Source organism: Hyla sarda, chromosome 10 (assembly GCF_029499605.1).
Source record: "Hyla sarda isolate aHylSar1 chromosome 10, aHylSar1.hap1, whole genome shotgun sequence".
NCBI lineage: Eukaryota > Metazoa > Chordata > Amphibia > Anura > Hylidae > Hyla > Hyla sarda.
In genome coordinates this window covers 70,204,470-70,229,840 of record NC_079198.1, presented here as the reverse complement: position 1 = coordinate 70,229,840, position 25,371 = coordinate 70,204,470, and the positions used below count along the sequence as shown (strand labels likewise).

General features: G+C 43.3%; 1 protein-coding gene across 7 annotated transcripts in view; it reads left to right on the top strand.

Annotated features, from left to right (window-relative positions):
* Positions 1-25,371, top strand: part of LOC130293335 (CD82 antigen-like) — a 147,047-nt gene that overhangs the window by 68,861 nt on the left and 52,815 nt on the right. For 5 of the 7 annotated variants that reach the window (XM_056541874.1, XM_056541877.1, XM_056541878.1 and 2 more), the window contains exon 2: positions 11,259-11,337. In XM_056541874.1, the coding sequence (XP_056397849.1) occupies positions 11,272-11,337 (66 nt within the window). In that variant the 5' untranslated portion in view covers positions 11,259-11,271. Of the gene's footprint in view, positions 1-8,306; positions 8,420-11,258; positions 11,338-25,371 lie in introns of those variants that run through there. The other 2 variants (XM_056541873.1, XM_056541876.1) reach the window with 2 other exon arrangements.

Below are 25,371 nucleotides of genomic sequence, written 5' to 3'. Positions count from 1 at the left end.
GTCCGCAGGTTGAAGACCACTGCGGCCTTCAACATCATCCAGCCCCCTCTCACCCCCTTTAGTTCTGAGTACTCACCTCCGCTCGGCGCTGGTCCGGTCCTGCAGGGCTGTCCGGTGAGGAGGTCGTCCGGTGGGATAGTGGTTCCGGGCTGCTATCTTCACCGGGGAGGCCTCTTCTAAGCGCTTCGGGCCCGGCCTCAGAATAGTCACGTTGCCTTGACAACGACGCAGATGCGTCGTTGTCAAGGCAACGGCTCTATTCCGGGCCGGAAGCGCGGAGAAGAGGCGCCCCCGGTGAAGATAGCAGCCCGGAACCACTATCCCACCGGACCACCTCCTCACCGGACAGCCCTGCAGGACCGGACCAGCGCCGAGCGGAGGTGAGTACTCAGAACTAAAGGGGGTGAGAGGGGGCTGGATGATGTTGAAGGCCGCAGTGGTCTTCAACCTGCGGACCTCCGAAGGTTTCAAAACTACAACTCCCAGCAAGTCCGGACAGCCGATGGCTGCCCGGTCTTGCTGGGAGTTGTAGTTTTGAAACCTCTGGAGGTCCGCAGGTTGAAGACCACTGAGGGCGAATGATGAGAAGAGGATGATGAAGGGGGGGTGTGGGGATGATGAAGGGGGGTGGGGATGATGACAAGGGGATGATGAAGGGGGGGTGTGGGATGATTACAAGGGGATGATGAAGGGGGGATGTGTGGGATGATAAGGGGATGATGAAGGGGGGATGTGTGGGATGATAAGGGGATGATGAAGGGGGGATGTGTGGGATGATGACAAGGGGATGATGAAGGGGGGGATGTGTGGGATGATAAGGGGATGATGAAGGGGGGATGTGTGGGATGATGACAAGGGGATGATGATGAGGATGTTAATGACGGGTCTGGATGATGACAGGGGGGGATGAGGTATTTCCCACCCTAGGCTTATACTCGAGTCAATAACTTTTCCTGGGATTTTGGGTTGAAATTAGGGGTCTCGGCTTATACTCGGGTCGGCTTATACTCGAGTATATACGGTAATATGGCAAGAAGGCAGTTCCATAATAGAAGGATCACTGGTCACTGGTGAGGAAAATCTTCACAGTTTAATCCATATCTATATTAGCATGTTATTACTTGACGTAGTTCCAAATGCCATTGCTGAATTATCCGATGCCAGATTAAAGAATTAAACAAACCGCTCATAATGAACACAAACATTTAGGTTCAGAAATGGTATTTACAATGGATAGATAATGTTACAACAGGATGATGGTAACTCAAACTTATCTCACAGGACGTTACTTTTGAAAAGCTTTTTTTTTTTTTTTTTTTTTATTCGGTATCTTAAATCATAAATTGAATAGGAGATAACCCTGGAGGGATAAACTAAAAAACTGCTTTTATAGGCACATTGGGGGAAATTCAACAAACCCTGTGTAGAGGAAGAGTGGTGTAGCTGCCCATTGCAACCAAATTGTTTCTTTCATTTTACAAAAGCCGTAACCCCTTAAGGACGCAGGGTTTTTGCGTTTTTGCATTTTCATTTTTTCCTCATCACCTTCTAAAAATCATAACACTTTCAATTTTGCACATAAAATTCCATATGATGGCTTATTTTTTTGCCACCAATTCTACTTTGCAGTGACATTAGTTATTTTACCAAAAAATCCATGACGAAACGGAAAAAAAATTCATTGTGTGACAAAATTGAAGAAAAAATGTCATTTTGTAACTTTTTGGGGCTTTTGTTTCTACGCAGTGCATTTTTCGGTAAAAACAACACCTTATCTCTATTCTGTAGGTCCATACGGTTAAAATAATACCCTACTTATATAGGTTGGATATTGTCGTACTTCTGGAAAAAATCAGAACTACATGCAGGAAAATGTATACGTTAAAAAGTCTCATCTTCTGACCCCTATAACATCTTCTGACCAGTACGGGCCAGTATGAGGACTCATTTTTTGCGCAGTGTTCTGAAGTTTTTATCGGTACCATTTTTTATTCATTGGACTTTTTGAGCGCTTTTTATTCATTTTTTCATGATATAAAAAGTGACAAAAAATACGCTATGTTGGACTTTGGAAATTTTTTTTGCGCGTACGCCATTGACTGTGCGGTTTAATTAACAATATATTTTTATAGTTCGGACATTTATCCACATGGTGATACCACATATGTTTATTTTTATTTACATAGTTTTTTTTTATGGGAAAAGGGGGGTGATTCAAACTTTTATTAGGGAAGGAGTTAAATGACTTTTGTTAACTTTTTTTTGCATTTTTATTTTGCAGTGTTATAGCTCCCATAGGGGGCTATAACACTGAACACACTGATCTCTTACCCTGATCCCTGCAAAGCCATAGCTTTGCATGGATCAGCGAGATAGGGGCTCGATTGCTCAAGCCTGTAGCTCAGACTTCGAGCAATCAAACGTTGATCGGTCGCGATGGAGCAAGGTAATGGGGGTCTCCGCTCACGTCCTCGCTAATCGGGACATCGCGATTTTATTGCGATAGTCCTGATCAGCCCGATTGAGCTGCCAGGAAGTGTTTACTTTCATTTTTAGATGCTTCTAAAGGGTTAATAGCGCGCGGCACAATGACCGGTGCCGCATACTATTAGCTCAGGGTCTCGGCTATTGTTAGCAGCCGGGACCGACCCGATGTGATGCGGGGTCACAGAGTTTTAAACACCGGGATCGGGCGAGGGGCATACATGTACGCCCTTCGTCCTGAAGGAATTAAAAGATGGGATCTGATTGGTTACTATGGGTAACTGCTCCACTATTCCTCTACACAGGTTTTGATAAATCTTCCCTATTGACCAGTACATTTAAAGGGTCATTACTTTAACTCTGCTCTATGTTTGCAGAACGGGGGGTTAAAACAAACAGATCCGACTCGTCCTCCACCTGCTGACATAAATCTCTTTACATTTTCCTCTTCTACAGTTAGTTCCTTTATCCATTTCCTACTATCATAACAAGGTCAATAACCCTTGGAAACAACTTGCTCATCATTGAGTTCACAGTAGGTGATTTAGGACAGTGGTCTCAAACTGTGGTCCTCCTGATGCTGCAGATGTTTGCAATATCTGGAGGGCCACAGTTTGACACCACTGATTTACGAGTTTCTCCCTCTGCTCTTTATAACTCTTATAAGTAATATTATTTATTATCAGTGAAATCAGGTGAACTATTTTTCTCTTATGCCCAATCTCCAATAGTCTTAAAAAAAGGTTAAAAATGAAATGTCTGTCATTGATGTGTAAGATGCCAAGTGAGGATACAAGCTGGAATTCTACTGGTTGCATACCTGTCAATGTGGTTAATCCTGGAAATGTAGTGAACCTACGCTACGGAACTAAATAAACAACTCACTAATACATGTATATGTTACGATACAAAATTGTTCTCAATACACTTATACAGACACTATATTAAGACACTAATGTTTATTTAACATTTCTCTATAAAGGTGCGTTCACACTGAGTAATTCAAGAGGAATTTACTCAAGTAATTCCTCTTGAATTCTCCGCTAAGAAATAATTAACATCTGTTTTGCCGTTGACTTCAATTTATTTTACTCTGCACTGTTCACACTGCGTAAATTGTGCTCGCGCAAAAAAAAACGTTATTTCCGCGCTGAAATTTTTATGTGAGAATTCAGATTTACATCGTTCTTTGGGACCAGGCTGTAAATAATATTTATATAAATATCACATACTGAAGTCTGAACCTGGCATGTAAGCAGATGAGTTCAGCTACAGAGATGCATCTTATCTCTTCCTGCAGAAGTAGTTTGTAGCAGATGTGTAGAGAATTTTTTGAGTATTTTTCACCATTACTTTATCAGAATAGTGCATTCATGACAGTTCTGATAATAATGGCTAATCTAAATTAAAACGATCATCTGTCAAAGTTGGTGTCTATGCCAACTGGCACACCATAAGGTGGTTGGTACGGGCTTCATTCAGATGGAAGTAGAATTGAGAACAAACTTTCTCTGCTATATCCATAATTCCTATAGACTGTGTTACATGTGTGGCCAAATTGCCATTCAGTCTTTGGTTACAGTCCTCCTGATTAGTGAATGGGGGCGCTGCAGTCCCCTGCACAGCTAGTGGCCCATAATACGCATTTCTGTACCCACTTAATTCAATTAGGCTGAAAACCTTTCCATTGAAAATCTCTCCACCAGGGCACTACCTACTATGTATAAAGTTAGTGGGGGGAGATTTATCAAAACCTGAGCAGAGTAAAAGTTGCCCATAGCAACCAATCAGATCGCTTCTTTAATTTTTATATAAGCCTCTGAAAAATAAGAGAAGTGATCTGATGGGTTACTATGGGCAACTGGTCAACTTTTCACAAGTTTTGATAAATCTCCCCCAGTGTCTTTATGAGTGGATCCTTTGGGCTCTGGCAGGCACCAGGGTCCAGATGCTACTGCTTCTTCTGCACCCTTATGGCCACACCCCAGCTAAAAATTCTGAGGAATTAAACCACAACCACCTAGCACACACCAGTCACTATTTGAGCTAGCCTAGTTTATGATGAATTTTAAAGGAGTAGTGCGATGAAAAATAACTTATCCCCTATCCAAAGGAACCCCCACTATCTCCTGAACGGGGACCAGGCAGTCTGCCAGAAGTGGTCATTCCGACCCCCACAGGAAGCCGCGTCTGACACATCCCCTCCATGTATCTCTATGGGATAAATGGAGGGGGGGTGTCGGCCCGGCGCTCCATGCGTGAGTCAGCATGCCCCCCTTACAGCAGACTGCTGGGGCCCCATTCAGAAGATCGTGGGGGGTCCCAGCGCTCGGACCCCCCGCGATCTATAACATGTCCCCTATCGTTTGGATAGGGGATAAGTTAATTTTCACTACATAACTCCTTTAAGTCCATGAATGTAAACATTGAAATAGTTAATTTACTGACTGCAAGCAGAGATCTTGCAAATGGCACAGAGCCACTCTCCTAACCAGACACCTTAATTTTTACTTCTCAGTCCAGATTACATTTCCAGATCTACGCAGCATTCTTGCTCTGTACTTTACAACATCTGTGACCCCTTCTTCACCTTTCAAAGGGAACACGCATAGAGAGGAGAACAGGGTCTAGATGAATAATGGACTCCATGTGTTCCAATCTGTATTTCCATATCGCCTTTTAGATCCGTCTCTTATTCAATTAGACCATCTATTCCATCAGTGTTTACGTCCACATTTACATTACATACCAGCTAAATTATTCATGTGTGTAATCCTGCACAAACTGGATTGGTGAGGATATTATTCCATGGGATACTCTCCAGAGTGCTGTCAACTGAAGACGTAGCAGATTACAGGTCAACTAGTCTTGAGTAGCCATTAAGACATTATGTTGGACAAAGGGTAATTGCAACCCCCCCCCCCCCCAGTAATAACACATAATAACCTAATGATCCCAATGTAATTTCACTGTAGGACTGCAAATAAATCTCCAAAGATGTGTTTTATCTTCCCCTTGAAGTTCAATAAATGTGACAGTACCAATAATCTGTTCCCAACGTATAAAGTGTCATTGTTAAGATATATCCTTTATGTCTCTAATTTCTAATAATTTATCCTGGAAAGCTGTATAAGAAGCTGAGCTTTGTGAGAACTCTGTGAGAGAATTCGATCAATTTTCATTATCTGAAATCTTATGTTTTTCCGTTCAGTTATTCAAATCTTTTTTTATTTTTTTCTGTGATTGATATAATTTTATTTTTATGCTATTTTTGCTTCTCCTCCACTGATCATAACTTCTGGAATGTCGCTATGTAATTTATACAACATGTCTAAACAAACTATGATGTAGGATAAGGCTTCAAAGGAACCCGGCTCAATCGGCGCTGAACGACCACAACAGGTGAACGGTTAAATGGAATTTATTTGACCAGAATGCAACGCGTTTCGCTGCGCATGCGCAGCGAAACGCGTTGCATTCTGGTCAAATAAATTCCTTTTAACCGTTCACCTGTTGTGGTCGTTCAGCGCCGATTGAGCCGGGTTCCTTTGAAGCCTTATCCTACACTGTAACTATCTACCGGAGGGCAGCAGTCGACCTACTATTATTCTACGCTTACATAATTGTTGTGTATGAATTTGCACAACCACCCAGGGTGAGCAAGTGATTTGTCTAATAACTATTTCACCACGGGTTCTTACGTTACTACTCTATGGAGCGCCTGTTTCAAACTAGGAGACTTGGGTTTAAAGCTACGTTGCATTTTTTTCAAAGACAACAGAACCAGATCACGTCCCGGGGTGGGGTGGGAGGAGCTCCCGGAGCGCGGCATCCTACATCATGCCGCTAAACCACTTCCTAACCTCAACAGTATTTTTTCTTATAGAGTGCTCTGGACAACCTGTGTCAGCTGTTTAACCACAAGAGATCCCAATGGAGGCATGTCTAGTCAATAACACTTCAACAGCTTTTAGAAACAAAAAAAACACTGTACCAATTCCAAAGATGTCTTAACATTAGCTAAATAAGAAAATAAATGTGTATTCATGATTGGTTATGATCTGGTACGGGACCAGGGTTGCCAACTGCCACAAATTTCTTTACAGTCCATAAAAATAGTTTTTTTTTCACTGTCTGCAAAAATTTTTTTGTTATGTACATAATTTTTTTGAAGCTAGAAGATCTTGCACAGGTTGTTATTATTGTAACTATCATCATTTCACAGGTCACACACAGGTGGCCGAACGTTCATTTGTTCTCTGTGGGGAGGAGGAGAGTAGGCTGCAGCCAGGCAGCTCTGTCACTGGCTTATCCCTCCCAGAACAAAAGGGTCGGGCATTGAAAATCCAACATACCTGACCCTTCTCTCTACAGATACCGTATATACTCGAGTATAAGCCGAGTTTTTCAGCACGGTCTTTCGTGCTGAAATAGCCCCCCTCGGCTTTTACTCGAGTGAACTCTCTGCCTGTCAATCCCTTCTCAGCGGTCTTCAACCTGCGGACCTCCAGATGTTGCAAAACTACAACTCACAGCATGCCCGGACAGCCATTGGCGGGCATGCTGGGAGTTGTAGTTTTGAAACCTCTGGAGGTCCGCAGGTTGAAGACCAGTGTCATCATCCAGACCGGTGGGAAGGAAGGCTGTGCATGAACGACCCTGTGCGTCGTCATCAAGGCAACGTCACTAGTCCGGGCAGGCCCGGAGCGTGGAGATGAGGGCCCCCCTGGTGAAAATGGACAGCCCGGAACGACTAACCCTCCCCACCGGACAGTCCCTGCAGCATAGATGGCCCGGACCAGCTCACCCTTCCTTTCCACCGAGGGGACGTGAGTAGAAAACTAAAGGGGGGGGGTCTGGATGATGACGAAGGCCGCAGTGGTCTTCAACCTGCGGACTTCCAGAGGTTTCAAAACTACAACTCCCAGCATGCCCGGACAGCCGATGGTTGAAGGGATTGACAGGCGGTGATGATGAAGGGGGGGGGCGATGACGGGGGTCTGGACGATGACATGGGGGGATGATGTATTTCCCACCCTAGGCTTATAGTCGAGTCAATAACTTTTCCTGGGTTTTTGGGGTGAAATTAGGAGCCTTGGCTTATATTCGGGTCGGCTTATACTCGAGTATATACGGTATAATCTGTTGGAGAGTTGAGAGGCCACCATATACATTTGGCCAAGTTTTGTCAGAAGTTGGCAATTAGTGCAGACAGGCCTCCAGGGTGTTGCTCAGTAGGATTCCTGGTGCCTGCTACACAGGGTGGTGACTGGGAGCGGCCTGCAGGTTTTAGCTGAAAATTTAGCTGGTCTAAGCTGAGGCTGTAGGCCTCAAAACTAGTTCTGGGAAAAATGTTCCGAATTGCACAAATTAGGTATTTGTTTTGTTCCTCTGGTTCCCGACAGTCCAGCTATATGATTTTAACCAATTTCCAGCAGAGTAAGTTGCTTTAAAGTTGCTTTATAAATGGCTTAGGAAGGAGCTCTGTTCAGAAACAGCTTATCATTCCTTTTAATTTTTTAGATACATTTTGCAATTTTTAAGTCTTTCCATAAAAAATGTCATCTGTCGATGCTTTATAGATAGATTGTCCAGAAAGATAGAACTATCAGGTTGGCAACCGCAACCCTGTACATTAACACTTTCTGTCCATTAGGCCGACAATGGTGTTGTCTGATGTACAAATTAGGCTACCTATGATATTTCTAGCAGCTACATATTCCATCATTATGGCAAACATCATAGATATCATACCCTATATCTGCTATGACACTCATGGAAATTCAGGACTACAGTGAAATTGCCATCTCCCCTTGCCCTAGATTCCCACTGACACAAGGATACAAGGCACAAGAATGCCAACAAGGCCTGGAATTGGGAGGTGAGATCGCATAAGCCACATCTAGGAGAGGTCCCAAGTTGTTTTTTTTTCTTTGTGAGTATTACTGGTGTAGCAAAAAGGAATAATCACTAGTTGCCCAGTGTAAGAAAGCAGCTGGTAAAACGGTGAATGAAAGGTACAGGCATGGCTATAAATGTTGGCACCCCTGACATTTTTTTAGAAAATGAAATATTTCTCACAGAAAAGTATTTCTCGCAGTAACACATGTTTTGCTATACACATGTGTATTCCCTTTGTGTGTATTGGAACTAATCCAAAAAAGGGAGGTAAAAAGAAAATTGGACATAATGTCACACCAAACTCCAAAAATGGTCTGGACAAAATCATTGGCACCCTTTCAAAATTGTGGAAAAATAAGATTGTTTCAAGCAGGTGATGCTCCTTTAAACTCACCTGGGGCAAGTAACAGTTGTGGGCAATATAAAAACCACACCTGAAAGCAGATAAAAAGGAGAGAAGTTCACTTAGTCTTTGCATTGTGTGTCTATGTGTGCCACACTAAGCATGGACAACAGAAAGAGGAGAAGAGAATTGTCTGAGGACTTGAGAACCAAAATTGTGGAAAAATATCAACAATCGCAAGGTTACAAGTCCATCTCCAGAGATCTAGATTTGCCTTTGTCCACAGTGCACAACATTATCAAGAAGTTTGCAACCTATGACACTGTAGCTAATCTCCCTGGGCGTGGACAGAAGAGAAACATTGATGAAAGGTGTCAATGCAGGATAGTCCGGATGGTGGATAAGCAGCCCCAAACAAGTTCCAAAGATATTCAAGCTGTCCTGCAGGCTCAGGGAGCATCAGTGTCAGCGCGAACTATCCATTGACATTTAAATTAAATGAAATGAAATGAGACCCAGGAGGACCCCACTGCTGACATAGAGACATAAAAAAGCAAGACTACATTTTGCCAAAATGAACTTGAGTAAGCCAAAATCTGGGAAAAGTCTTGTGGACATATGAGACCAAGATAGAGCTTTTTGGTAAAGCACATCATTCTACTGTTTATCGAAAATGGAATGAGGCCTACAAAGAAAAGAACAGAGTACCTACAGTGAAATATGGTGGAGGTTCAATTATGTTTTTTTTTTGTTTTTTTTGCTGCCTCTGGCACTGGGTGTCTTGAATATGTGCAAGACATCATGAAATCTGAGGATTACCAACAGATTTTGGGTCGCACTGTACAGTCCAGTGTCAGAAAGCTGTGTTTGCGTCCAAGATCTTGTGTCTTCCAGCAGGACAATGACCCCAAATATACGTCAAAAAGCCCCCAGAAATGGATGACAACAAAGCGCTGGAGAGTTCTGAAGGGGCCAGCAATGAGTCCAGATCTAAATCCCCTTTAACACCTGTGGAGAGATCTTAAAATTGCTGTTGGGAACAGGCGCCTTCCAATAAGAGAGACCTGGAGCAGTTTGCAAAGGAAGAGTGGTCCAACATTCCAGCTGAGAGGTGTAAGAAGCTTATTGATGGTTTTAGGAAGCGACAGATTTCAGTTATTTTTTCCAAAGGGCGTGCAACCAAATATTAATTTCTGTGAGAAATACTTCATTTTCTAGAAACATTTCAGGGGCTTCTAGCCTCAGTAATATAAGACTAGAGTTTGGATCTAGGTTTTGGGAGTGACTGGAGGTTCTGGAGATAAAGTCACTCCCATACCACAGTTCTAGTGTGTGCGTTGCAGTCCTGAACCTGATCTCATATGTGTGTGAGCACTGCCAGATAGCAGCAGAGAGGAGTTACTCTGAAGCAGGTCAGTTTGTTTGTGGTATGTTGGATACTGATACACTGCACTGAAAAGATTTACAGTGGTCCCTCAACATACAATGGTAATCCGTTCCAAACGGACCATCGTTTGTTGAAGCCATCGTATATTGAGGGATCCGTGCAATGTAAAGTATAGGACAGTGGTCTACAACCTGCGGACCTCCAGTTGTTGCAAAACTACAACACCCAGCATGCCCGGACAGCCAACGGCTGTCCGGGCATGCTGGGAGTTGTAGTTTTGCAACATCTGGAGGTCCGCAGGTTGGAGACCACTGGTATTGGAAGTTGTACTCACCGGTCCCCGCCGCTCCGGACCGTCACCACTCCATCGCTGTTGCCGCGTCCCTGGGGTGTCCCCGATGCTCCGGCAAGGTCTCTGCTTCCCCGGCATCCTCGCTCTCAGTCACCGCTCTCCGTCGCCACCATCACGTCGCTACGCACGCCGCTCCTATTGGATGATGGGACGGCGTGCGCAGCGACGTGATGACGACGATGGAGAGCGCCGACCATGTAGGGGATCCCGAAGAGGACGCGCCGGAGCCCCAAAGACAGGTAAGTGATCGTCAGCGGACCACACAGGGCACCGTAAACAGCTATCCGGTGGCAGCTGAAGCAGTCTGCGCTGCCGGATAGCCGTTTATGCGATGGCCCCGACATACAAAAGCATCGTATGTTGATGCTGCCTTCAACATGCGATGGCCTTTGAGAGGCCATCGCATGTTGAAATTATCGTATGTCGGGGCCATTGTAGGTCAGGGGGTCACTGTAGTTTGGGGCTGAACCTACCAAGCTCAGAAATGTATACGTATGTAAAGAACCTGATGTGGAGAATGCTTACGTTTCTGTTATACCGCTTGCTGCAAGCGGAACTTATTGCTGTATGTGAATTATTACAATAAACCCAAGACTACTGAACTGTGACACCTGACTGTTTGGGTCTGTTTGTTTGCCGGGAAGACTGTTTGAAGGGTCCTATCTACACCCACCTTACATTTTAAACAATCTATATTTACAATAGTATACACTGATTTAAGTAGATGACACATTAAAATAATGTTCACATAATGACCTGTATGTAATTTTGCTTTTGTCTTTGCTCTACAGGAGGCAAGAGAAGATGGCGATGAAAGGCTGCCTAAGCGTGACCAAATATTTCCTGTTTGTCTTCAACCTTTTTTTCTTTGTGAGTACCTTTTTTTAAAATATTTTTTTTTTATACTGTTATTTCATAGCCTGTTATATTGTTATCATTGAGTGACATGATAACCTCTGGTGTGTTCTGTTTTGCTTCACTTTTCTATATTCCTGCATTGTCAGGTCCTGGACTAAAGAAAATGTTTTTCTTTGTTTAACATCTAACATTTGTTTAACTCCTTTAACATTGCCTAATATGAACACATATGGGCAGGCTCTGAATTACACATGTGGCCCTTTATCTTTCTGTATGGATGTTTTCCATTTGGACCCCCTGTGGATCCATGTCCTAGGTGTGGCCCTAATCTCTGCACTCCTGATAGTTTCCCCCTCAAGCTGTGTATGACATCCACCTTAATTGTTTAAAGGGGTACTCCGGTGAAAACCTTTTTTCTTTTAAATCAACTGGTGGCAGAAAGTTAAACATATTTGTAAATTACTTATATTAAAAAATCTTAATCGTTCCTGTACTTATTAGCTGCTTAATACTACAGAGGAAATTCTTTTCTTTTTGGAATGCTCTCTGATGACATCACGAGCACAGTTCTCTCTGCTGACGTTATTATAATAATAATAATGCTTTATTTATTGTTGTCCTTAGTGGGATTTGAACCCAAGTCCCCAGCACTGCAAGGCAGCAGTGCAAACGACTGAGCCACCATGCTGCCCTTAGCATACATCTGCTGTGCATGGTTGCTAAAATAGACAGAGATGTCAGCAGAGAGCACTGTGCTCGTGATGTCATCAGTGTTCCAAAAAGAAAGGAATTTCCTCTGTAGCATTCAGCAGCTAATAAGTACTGGAAGGATTAAGATTTTTTAATAGAAGTAATTTACAAATATGTTTAACTTTCTGCCACCAGTTGATTTAAAAGAAAAAAGGTTTTAATCGGAGTACCCCTTTAAGCTTCGGCCAGGGTGAGGGGGCCAGGAAGCCATGTTGTGCTGATGAGGTGCTGAGGATGTTGTTTAGATTTTATCCTCAGCATGTGAAATACAGACATGGACAGAATTGTTGGTGCCCTTATGTTAAAGGGTAGCTCCCACCATCCTATATATATATATATATATATATATATATATTTCTGTCCCTGTCTATTAACCATCTATCCCTTACAGCCCCCCCCCCTGCTTTAATTTAATTTTTTTTTTACTATATTAAAAATAACTTTTTGTCTGCCTGGTAGTGTGCTCACTACCAGGCAGACTTCCCCAGCAGGCACCACGTCACTGATGCCTGCTGGGTGAGACTTCCGCCCTTAGTTCATCTACACAGGGTGCCTCCAGCTGTTTCACCACTACAACTCCCAGCATGCCCTGACATCTATTGGCTGTCAGGGCATGCTGGGAGTTGTAGTAGTGAAACAGCTGGAGGCACCCTGTGTAGATGAACTATAACTTAGTGCCATGCGGCGCTACGCCCGCCCCCGCCAAAATCTTCCTAAAATGTGTAACCCAATTTCTCTCGAGTAAGAAAATACCTCATATGTGTATGTCAAGTGTTCGGCGGGCGCAGTAGAGGGCTCAGAAGGGAGGGAGCGACAGTGGGATTTTGGAGAGTGAATTTTTCTGATATGGTTTTTGGGGGGCATGTCACATTTAGGAAGCCCCTATGGTGCCAGAACAGCAACAAAAAAAACAAACACATGGCATACTATTTTGGAAACTACACCCCTCAAGGCACGTAACAAGGGGTCCAGTGAGCCTTAACACGGTGGTTTGACGACTGTTTGACGACTTTTCATTAAAGTTGGATGTGAAAATGATTTTTTTTTTTTTCACTAAAATGCTAGTTTTCCCTCAAATTTAGATTTTTTACAAGGGATAATAGGACAAAATGACCCCCAACATTTGTAACCCCATCTCTTCTGAGTATGGAATACCCCATGTGTGGATGTCAAGTGCTCTGCTGGCGCACTACAATGCTCAGAACAGAAGGAGCGCCATTGAGCTTTTGGGAAAAAAATTGTTTGGAATGGAAGTCATGGCCATGTGCGTTTACAAAGCCCCCCATGGTGCCAGAACAGTGGACCCACCACATGTGACCCTATTTTGGAAACTACACCCCTCACAGAATTTAATAAGGGGTGCAGTGAGTATTTACACCCCACCGGCGTTTGACAGATCTTTGGAACAGTGGGCTGTGCAAATGAAAAATTACATTTTTCATTTTCACGTACCACTGTTCCAAAAATCTGTCAGACACCTGTGGGGCGTAAATGCTCACTGTACCCCTTATTACATTCCGTGAGGGGTGTAGTTTCCAAAATGGGGTCACATGTGGGTATTTATTTTTTTGCGTTTATGTCAGTACCGCTGTAAAATCGGCCACCCCTGTGCAAATCACCAATTTAGGCCTCAAATGTACATGGTGCGCTCTCACTCCTGAGCCTTGTTGTGCACCCGCAGAGCATTTTACGCCTACATATGGGGTATTTCCGTACTCAGGAGAAATTGCGTTACAAATTTTGGGGGTCTTTTTTTCCTTTTAACGCTTTAGAAAATAAAAAGTATGGGGCAACACCAGCATGTTAGTGTAAACATTTTTTTTTTACACTAACAAGCTGGTGTAGCCCCCAACTTTTCCTTTTCATAAGGGGTAAAAGGAGAGCCCCATACGCATTTGATGACTAAATTGGGGATTGCATAGGGGTGGACATAGGGGTATTCTACGCCAGTGATTCTCAAACAGGGTGCCTCCAGCTGTTGCTAAACTCCCAGCATGCCTGGACAGTCAGTGGCTGTCCAGAAATGCTGGGAGTTGTTGTTTTGCAACAGCTGGAGGCTCCGTTTTGGAAACACTGCTGTACAATACATTTTTAATTTTTATTGGGGGAACAGCGTAAGGGGGAGTATATGTAGTGTTTTACCCTTTAGTATGTGTTAGTGTAGTGTAGTGTTTTTAGGGTACATTCGCACTGGCGGGTTACAGTAAGTTTCCCGCTAGGAGTTTGCGCCGCGGCAAAAAATTTGCCGCAGCCCAAACTTGAAGCAAGAAACTTACTGTAAACCTGCCCGTGTGAATGTACCCTGTACGTTCACCTGGGGGGGAAAACCTCCAGCTGTTTCAAAACTACAACTCCCAGCATGTACTGACAGACCGTGCATGCTGGGAGTTGTAGTTTTGCAACAGCTGGAGGCACACTGGTTGGAAAACCTTCAGTTAGGTTCTGTTATCTAACTCAGTATTTTCCAACCAACCAGTGTGCCTCCAGCTGTTTCAAAACTACAACTCCCAGCATGTACTGATCACCAAAGGGCATGCTGGGAGATGTAGTTTTGCAACAGCTGGAGGTACGCAACTAGAACTCCCAGCATGCCGAGACAGCTGTTTGGGCATTCTGGGATTTGCAGTTTTGCAACATCTGGAGGGCTACAGTTTTAGAGACCACTGCAAAGTGATCTCAAAACTGTGGTCCTCAGCTGTTGCAAAACTACAAATCCCAGCATGCCCGTACAGCAAACAGCTGTTTGGGCATGCTAGGAAGATCTGGAGGGCTACAGTTTAGGGACCACTATATAGTGGTCTCAAACTGTAGCCCTCCAGCTGTTGCAAAACTACATATTCCAGCATGCCCAAACAGCTGTCTGGGCATGCTGGGAGTTGTAGTTTTGCAACATCTGGAGGGCTACAGTTAGAGACCACTATCTAGTGGTCTCAGTCTGTACCCTCCAGATGTCGCTAGGCAACTCACCGGCTTCCGTAGGATGCAGCCGCATGACGTCGCCGCCCGCCGATCTCCGTCGCCGCCCGCCGATCTCCGTCGCCCGCAGCCTCCGTATCGGTAAGTGGATCTTCGGCGCCGGTCCCTGTCGGATTTCCCCGTCCGGCTCCGCCTATTGTGGGTGGGCAGGACGGGGAAAACGAAAGTAAACCCCCCCCGCCCCCGATCTGCTATTGGTGGTCACGTCTAGACCACCAATAGCAGGGATAGGAGGGGTGGCACCCCTGCCACCTCACTCCTATCTCTTCAGGGGGGTTGTGGGTGTCATGGACACCCGCGATCCCCCTTCTATTCCGGGTCACCGGGTCACCATAGACCCGTAATGACCCGGAATCGCGCAAATCGCAAGTGTGAATTCACTTGCGATTTGCCGCGATCGCCGACATGGGGGGGTCTGATGACCCCCCTGGGCCTGTGCACGGGATGCCTGCTGAATAATTTCAGCAGGCATCCCGGTCCGATCCCCACCCGGTGCGCGGCGGGGGCCGGAATTGTCCATGACGTACGCGTACGTCATGGGTCCTTAAGTACCAGGGTGTCATGACGTACGCGTACGTCAAGGGTCCTTAAGGGGTTAAAGACAGAAATATCCACAATGCTCACTGAAATAACATAACATTGACAAAGGTAATAATGAATTAAAAAATTTACTGAAAATTACTTCTGAATTTTGAAAAGCAAAATATTATGAAGCCCCTTTCACACTACCATTGTGACCCGGCAGACAGTGGACATCAAGAAAGGAGGGAAGAATAGCAGGAGAATAATGAGTGCTTGTGACATCTTTTTCTCCCACTGCTCCCGCTACAAAAACAATGGCGCTCGATGGACCCCATTAGAGTCAACTCAATGGGATCAATCGGGAGCTGTTGATGCCCATTGTGCCCTGTCCCGGTAACGGACGTAAAAGGCAAAACAAAAAAAAGGTCTGGACAAAAATCACGGTACCCCTAAAAAAGATGGCATAGAATTTGACAATAGGGAGATGTTAAACCAAAATGTGTCCTGGAATTAGCATCACAGATGTCTCCAAACTTGTCATCAGTCAAGACATTCTGGAGTGAAATCTGCTGCCCAGTGTCAAGAAGCTTAGTCTCAGTAACAGGTCATGGTTCCTCCAGCAGGATACTGACCCAAGAATGGCCTAAGAGCAAAACCTTTGACTATTTTGAAGTGGCCTTCGATGAGCCCTGATGTGTATCCTATTGAACATCCATGGAAGGAGCTGAAACCTGCAGTCTGGAGAAGACACCTTCACACCTGAGACATCTGGAGTGGGATCTTATGAGGAGTGATGGGCCAAGATACCTGCAGTCTGGAGAAGACACCTTCACACCTGAGACATCTGGAGCGGGATCTTATGAGGAGGAGTGGGCCAAGATACCTGAAGTCTGGAGAAGACACCTTCACACATGAGACAGCTGGAGCAGGATCTTATGAGGAGTGGGCCAAGATACCTGCAGTCTGGAGAAGGCACCTTCACACCTGAGACATCTGGAGCGGGATCTTATGAGGAGGAGTGGGCCAAGATACCTGAAGTCTGGAGAAGACACCTTCACACCTGAGACAGCTGGAGCAGGATCTTATGAGGAGTGGACCAAGATACCTGCAGTCTGGAGAAGACACCTTTACACCTGAGACAGCTGGAGCAGGATCTTATGAGGAGTGGGCCAAGATACCTGCAGTCTGGAGAAGACACCTTCACACCTGAGACAGCTGGAGCAGGATCTTATGAGGAGTGGACCAAGATACCTGCAGTCTGGAGAAGACACCTTCACACCTGAGACAGCTGGAGCAGGATCTTATGAGGAGTGGGCCAAGATACCTGCAGTCTGGAGAAGACACCTTCACACCTGAGACAGCTGGAGCAGGATCTTATGAGGAGTGGGCCAAGATACCTGCAGTCTGGAAAAGACACCTTCACACCTGAGACAGCTGGAGCAGGATCTTATGAGGAGTGGACCAAGATACCTGCAGTCTGGAGAAGACACCTTCACACCTGAGACAGCTGGAGCAGGATCTTATGAGGAGTGGGCCAAGATACCTGCAGTCTGGAGAAGACACCTTCACACCTGAGACATCTGGAGCGGGATCTTATGAGGAGGAGTGGGCCAAGATACCTGAAGTCTGGAGAAGACACCTTCACACCTGAGACAGCTGGAGCAGGATCTTATGAGGAGTGGACCAAGATACCTGCAGTCTGGAGAAGACACCTTTACACCTGAGACAGCTGGAGCAGGATCTTATGAGGAGTGGGCCAAGATACCTGCAGTCTGGAGAAGACACCTTCACACCTGAGACAGCTGGAGCAGGATCTTATGAGGAGTGGACCAAGATACCTGCAGTCTGGAGAAGACACCTTCACACCTGAGACAGCTGGAGCAGGATCTTATGAGGAGTGGGCCAAGATACCTGCAGTCTGGAGAAGACACCTTCACACCTGAGACAGCTGGAGCAGGATCTTATGAGGAGTGGACCAAGATACCTGCAGTCTGGAGAAGACACCTTCACACCTGAGACAGCTGGAGCAGGATCTTATGAGGAGTGGGCCAAGATACCTGCAGTCTGGAGAAGACACCTTCACACCTGAGACAGCTGGAGCAGGATCTTATGAGGAGTGGACCAAGATACCTGCAGTCTGGAGAAGACACCTTCACACCTGAGACAGCTGGAGCAGGATCTTATGAGGAGTGGGCCAAGATACCTGCAGTCTGGAGAAGACACCTTCACACCTGAGACAGCTGGAGCAGGATCTTATGAGGAGTGGGCCAAGATACCTGAAGACAAGTGCAGAAGTCTCATTGAGAGTTACAGAAATCGCTGGATTGCAATGACCCCCTCTAAAGGTTGTGCAAAAAAAATATTAACTTCAAGGTACCATTTTTTTTTGTCCAGGTCAGTTTTTATTAGTTTGGTCTTCAAAATGAAGTTTAAATTTAGAGATGAGCAAACTTAGTATTTCGATTCGTCATGAACTTCTCGGCTCGGCAGTTGCTGACTTTATCCTGCATAAATAAGTTCAGCTTTCAGGTGCTCCGGTGGGATGGAGACTCTCTCCTAGGACTGTATCCACCTTTTCCACCGGAGCACCTGAAAGCTGAATTATTTTATGCAGGCTAAAGTCAGCAACTGCCCAGCCGAGAAGTTGGTAACTAATCGAATTACTGTGAGTTCGCTCATCTCTATTTACATTATTTTCAGGGAGCACTGTGGGGTTTTCTGCCTTTAATGGAAGGAGACCAATAATTATGTCCCTGTCATTAGAAAATACATTGATTTCAAGTACTGTGTTCTGCTGTGTCTACTAATAAACCTTCAGTGGATTTTGCGCATGTTAATATATTTCTAGGCCTTATATACACAATTGTAATATGCATCCATGTGGCAAGTAGTGTTGAGCGGCATAGGCCATATTCGAATTTGCGAATATTCGCGAATATATGGACGAATATTCGTCATATATTCGCGAATATTCGCGTTTTATTTTCGCATGTGCAAATATTCGCGTGTGCGAAAATTAACATATGCGAAAATTTGCATATAAAAAACACGTACAAGCAATAATTCGCATATGTGAAAATTCGCACACCAGTCTCACACAGTAGTATTAGAGCCTTCTTTACACTACACAAGCTGGAAGCAGAGAGAGATGATCACTGTGATGTGTACTGTGAAAAAAAAAATAAAAATAAACGAATATTCGTAATTACGAATATATAGTGCAATATTCGCGAATATGCGATGATCGCGAATAAAATTCGTATTGCGAATATTCGCGAGCAACACTAGTGGCAAGTATTCATGATACATCCCAAAGGCATATAGGAATATATATATATATATATATATATATATTTATATATATGTATATGTTTTTAAGAGAAGAAAACACTGCATTACAAAGGGTCATTGGGTGCCTATTGGTTTGCAGTATGATACTGTATGCCTATTTTTTATGCATAAGCACTTATGGTTATCACAAAGAACCATAGATTTTACACCTTACGTTCTAGATATTGGTAATAGTTTGCTGTATCCCAGACCGGTCACTTTTTGAAAATTCTGCCACATGTAGGGGTTTTTAGAATACAATTCACTCACATGATTTTGTTTTGTTTCCAGACTTTTTATTGCTCAGTTTTATTTTACATTGGATCCAGTATCAAATTCTTACACGTTTTTACGTCTTTCTAAGACCCATCCAGAACTGAACAGGCACTGGGCCTGAAATAACCTACAAGTATTCTGGGTTGCTGCATTTTCCTAATGAGGGTCTGCTGTTAAAACATTATAAGTTGAGAACAAACTGTATTCCACTGAACCGTTGCTGCATGTTTACTTTCAGGTTTTCCTACAGGACAGTCAGATGCGTTTGCCAGTAAAGAACATGCTTTGGCCATGAATGATGTTAAAGCCATTAGATATTTTCTTAGAAACATTATTAAGAAACCTAGATATTTTCCGGATGTGGCTCAATAGGATTATAAAAAGTGTCTGGGTAACTGAACGGTTTTGGATTGTGTTAAATGTGAACTCTTAGGCTAGGTTTTCGACAATAAAAACGCCCATTCTGCTGCATGGCATTTTTTTTTGTGAAAAAACGCTGCGTCCAGATGTTAGCTGCAAGTCAATAGGGAACTGCAAAATGCTATATCCACTTAACGTTTTTCAGTTTGGCGTTTTTATTAATCCTTTTGGCGTTTTTCAGCTATTTTTGGCTCCTTGCCAGTTTTTCAAAAACGACCTCTTGTTGAGACTTTGGCATTTTTTTTACATGAAAATCTTGGCATTTTCCTCGCATAGGAGTCTATCGGAGGGAACAAAGGCCAAGAATAACGCCATGTGGGTTTTAACTTTTGCGTTTTTGCTGGCGGTTTTCATTCTTTTTTGGACATTAGCGCTCCAAAAAATTGATGGAGATTACTTTTTTAATCAAATTTCGTAGGGTACCATTAAAACATTAAAAAATAAAAATAAAAAAGATACAGTAGTGATGGAAAAAATTGTATTTAACAAAATATATCTTTTTTATAACAAAATTTTTATTAATTTTTACACAGGGATCAATTTATGTGGGCGGGCAGGAAACTAAAAATGTAGCCGACAATAAGAAAAATGTAGAAAGGGGCCATTTAAATGTAAAAATAATATATTTTTTATAAATAATTTTGTTAAACTTTTTATTAATAATGTATTTTAATAATGTGTTGAATAAAATGTGTGTGCATGTGTGTGTTTTTAAATTATTTCACTTTTTTTCTTTTTTTCTTACGTTTTTAGGTAGTACTACTACTTCCAGCATGGAACACACTGTTCCACAATGGGAGTAGTAGTACATATAATAATTGTCAGATTGCCCCGCGTGTCACTTCTGACACCTGTTGCGATCCTCCTGTATAATGTATAGATGCGGCCGGCCGCTCTTCTATGGTCCCCTGCACTGACGTATATATACACCTATTCATATTTCCCGCAGAGAGCTGTGATTGGCCAGATGGTTCCAGACAATCACAACTCTCTGTGGGAAATATGAATAGGTGTATATATATATATATATATATATATATATGTACACGACAGTGCAGGGGACTATAGAAAAGCAGCCGTTCGCCCACATCTATATATTATACAGGAGGATCGCAGCTGGTATCAGCAGTGACACCCAGGGAGATCTTTCCTCAAAGGGGTATTCCCATGGAAAACTTTTTTTTTTTTTTTAAATCAACTGGTGCCAGAAAGTTAAACAGATTTGTAAATCACTTCTATTAAAACATCTTAATCCTTACAGTACTTTTTAGGGGCTGTATACTAAAGGGAAACCCAAAAAAGAAATTAATTTCCTCTGATGTCATGACCACAGTGCTCTCTGCTGACCTTTGCTGTCCATTTTAGGAACTGTCCAGAGCAGGAAAAAAAAAAACCCATAGCAAACATATGCTGCTTTGGACAGTTCCTAAAATGGACAGCAGAGGTCAGCAGAGAGCACTGTGGTCATGACATCAGAGGAAATTCATTTCTTTTGGGGATTTCTCTTTAGTATACAGCCCCTAAAAAGTACTGGAAGGATTAAGATTTTTTAAAAGAAGTGATTTACAAATCTGTTTAACTTTCTGGCACCAGTTGATTACAAAAAAAAAGTTTTCCACGGGAGTACCCCTTTAACTGCAGGTACTACTGCTCCCAACATGGAGCACACTCTGCTCCATGCTTCGAGCTGCATTACCTGCATTAATAGACAGATCGCAACAGGTTTCAGAAGTGACACTCGCTGTGATCTGTCTAATAAGGCAGGTACTACAGCTCCCAGCATGGAGCTGAGTGTGCTCCATTTTAGGAGTAGTAGTACTTGCAGTTATGGACAGATCACAGTGGGTGTCTCTCCTGACACCCGCTGCGATCATCTTTCATCCTTCATCCCTGAGAGGCGGAGCGGCTTTTTCCTGCACTACGCATCTCTGCTCTCTACTCCGGCCGGCCAGTGATGTGAATATAAATTCACATCACTAATTCATATTTCCTACTGAGAGCAGGTATTGGCTGCCACCATCTGGCCAATCGCTACTCTGGGCGGAAAATATGAATTCTATTCAGATCACTGGCCAGCTCGGAGTTCAGAGCAGAGATGCGAGCGCTATGTAGAGCCACTCTGCATCTCTGCAATAGATAGGATGATTGCATTGGCAGTCAGGAGTGACACCCGGGGCGATCTGTCTATTAGTACAGGAACTACTACTCCTATCATGGAACTGACAAAACGTAGCAAAAAGCTGTGGCAGTTTTTCTGGCGTTTTGCTAGCGTTTTTTTCGGTGTAAAAAAACAAAACAAAACAAATGGAAACCTAGCCTTACAGTGTTACTGTTAAACTTTTAACTTGCTGTGCAGACATGTCAAAAGTTTAAGTTGGCATGGGTCTCAATGCTGAGACCCCCCCCTCTGATCGTTGGGTAAAGCATGCAGCAGTGCTTCTTCTCTCAACCACCAGTTTGGTGCTTAGTCTGTCTGATTGGACTAAGCCAAGGGCCAGGATGTGAAGCACACATGACCCACATTTCATGACCCTTGGGCCAGACCCTTGCAAACTACACTTTCTCTGAAGATGTGTCCTGCACAGCTATTTACCATCCAGCAGCAAAGGGTATGGAACCAACCAGAGCTGGCCCAATGTCTCAAAGGGCCGCATAGCAGCCACATGAACTGTATATCTTATTGATAGCATATATAAGCTTTGAATATTTTGAACTATTGTATAATCCTGTAGTTTTTTAAATATTTTCAATATTTTTAATGTATATAAAATTTTTAATTAAATGGCTGGACTGTTTCCTAATTCTGCATTGCTAGGTTATATCTACACATGCATATGTAAGGGTTGTCATCTCTGATCTATCCTATATTTCAGGATGTGGTTGTCTTTCAGTAGACTATCTGCTCTATTGAAAGAAGAAGTCTGGTGCTATTAATGTTCTGTGCTGGGCCACCTCTTCTCCATAAGGGAAGACACCCTCATGTTTGTCCTATGTTTACACTGAACCAGACTTCTGCTTTCCATAAGATCATTTACCTTGTCAATGAACTTACTGAACTCACACACAAAGGGGGAGATTTATCAAAACCTGTCCAGAGAAAAAGTTGTTGAATTTCCCATAGAAACCAATCAGATCGCTTCTTTCATTTTTCAGAAGCATTTTTCAAAAATAAAAGAAGCGATCCTCTGGACAGGTTTTGATAAATCTCCCCCAAAGACTCCACTTTATAGACATGTTTGATGTTTGTCATGTACTGTGTTGCGGTAATTTATATAAAACACTGCTGTTAGAAAATACATAGAGTGTGGTTGAAGCCACATGGTGAAACATGGGAGACAGCTACAATAAACACTACAGCCGCTGTATACCTTACCATAGATTGCATTATATATTGATATAGCAATACTGTGTGTCTTACTGTATAATGTCATATAGGTCCCAAGTAAAGACCAAATTCTAATTCTATGCACTACTCATACTGACAAACACAACAAAGAGTGTGGATAATAGATATACAAATGTATAAAAAAAAACAACACAATATGAAAGAGAGGCAACATCTCCAGAATACATCGACATACAGATGTAACAATATTATCAATATCCAATGATGTATTAAATCCTATAAATGTACTGCCATAAACTCTTTAAATCATCAATAGGTAACATCATGTTGGCCTCTGTTCAGAACAATCAGGTCTGCACTTAAACATTGGGATGCTGGGTTACCCTTCTGCAGGAGACAAGAGGAATGAAGTCAGGTCATCTGTGCAGTGAGAGAGATTTTGCAAAATAACAGCAATAGTTCTGTTTTGACAAGGAGTCCAGTACATGACAGAGCAAATGATGAGCTAATGCAGTGATGGTGTTTACTAATTGTGGGCTACAAAGGGATTGCCTTTGGAAGTGGGAAGTAGTTGTTTCCATTTTTGGAGCTGAGGGGAATCATTAGTCAGGATGGGCTAGTGTCCAGAGTTGGTTGCTTTGCAGCCCTGGAAAGTTTGGCCTCTAAATGTGACCTAGACTATAGGCCTGACTAATACCTAAAGTCCTAAAAGCTGTGAGCTGGGCCATAGTAGTGGCCTAATGGTGCCAGAAGTGAGAGATAGCCAAGTGGGCAGCATTTTATTTGAAAACTACAAGACAGTCCAAAGCCACAGGACAGCTATTGGTGCTGGGACACCACAATGCAAATAAGCAAAGTGGTGATACTAAATGTGTCCAAGAGCAGACACTATATAACAATGGAAAAAGAATAATACCACGTGTAATACAATAGATCACCTTATTAACAGAGAAAAGAGGAAAGGTAGGAAATAGAAAATAGTAGCCATAGAGAAAGTGGGAACTGACAAGTAGATGTGGTCCTGTACAGAGAGGCAGCTAGAATATACTAGGAAGGGCTACTGGGAAAAGAATAGAAACTTAGAATACAGTAATGTGACAGATTAAATTGTATTATATCATTAGTGTTGTATTTCTGAAACATTCAATAAAAGTGCCACCTAGTGTAAAAATAGACGCTAAACTTCTGAACCTTTTATTGGGAATTGCAACCATCAAGATTGCTGTACCCCTATATGAGGTAAAGTCCAGTGAACTTGTTTGGATTACAGTCTGCACTTTTATAATCTTTTAAAGAAAATGAAATGTGAGGAAAGAGCCTGAACCTTAAGGGTGCGTTCCCACAGGGCGTATACTCAGTGTATTTGACGCTGCGCAAAATTTACGGCAGCAGCGGGAAATACGCTGCGTATTCCTTGCTCACTATACACACAGGGCTTTCCGGCGGCAGCCCTATGTGTGCAGTGAGCTTTGGAGGCGGAGCCGCGCGTCACAGACACGCCGGCACTGGGCTCCGCTTCTAAAACTCACTACACACATAGGGCTGCCGCCGGAAAGCCCTGTGTGTATAGTGAGCAAGGAATACGCAGCGTATTTCCCGCTGTTGCCGTAAATTTTGCGCAGCGTCAAATACGCTGCGTATACGCCCTGTGGGAACGCACCCTTAGACTACAAAATCCTTGATGCCAATGGTTTGTTGGTTGTCTAAAACTGTGACAGCCACAACTATACATTTAATGCCAGTGTGCATGCAGTATAAAAGCTCATGGATTTGTCAACATTCAATGTATCGCGAAATGATTCTTCTACGAGGTCCTGCATTTAGTTCTACACTATTGTTATATGCTACACAGGTAAAGTATGGGTCCATAGCAGGATGCAGTATGTGAGTCTTATTATAGATCCACTGGGCACAGATCCAGATCCAGAGTTTTTTCTTTTTATTAACCCTGGTTCCATGATCACTATATCTATCCATTTTTCCATTAAGAATCACATGCACAAGAACTAGGATCAATTAGTTGTGCTGCTTGAAGATAATATTTTGGAGAATGAACTGATGTTCACGATGACTAGTCTCATCATCAACCTTTAGGAACTTCTACTAAGTATACAGTCATGGCCGTAAATGTTGGCACCCCTGAAATTCTTCTAGAAAATTTAGTATTTCTCACAGAAAAGGATTGCAGTAACACAAATTTAGCTATACACATGTTTATTCCCTTTGTGTGTATTGGAACTAAACCAAAAAAGGGAGGAAAAATATCAAATTGGACATAATGTCACACCAAACTCCCAAAAATGGCCTGGACAAAATTATTGGCACCCTTTCAAAATTGTGGAAAAATAAGATTCAAGCAGGTGATGCTCCTTTAAACTCACCTGGGGCAAGTAACAGGTGTGGGCAATATAAAAATCACACCTGAA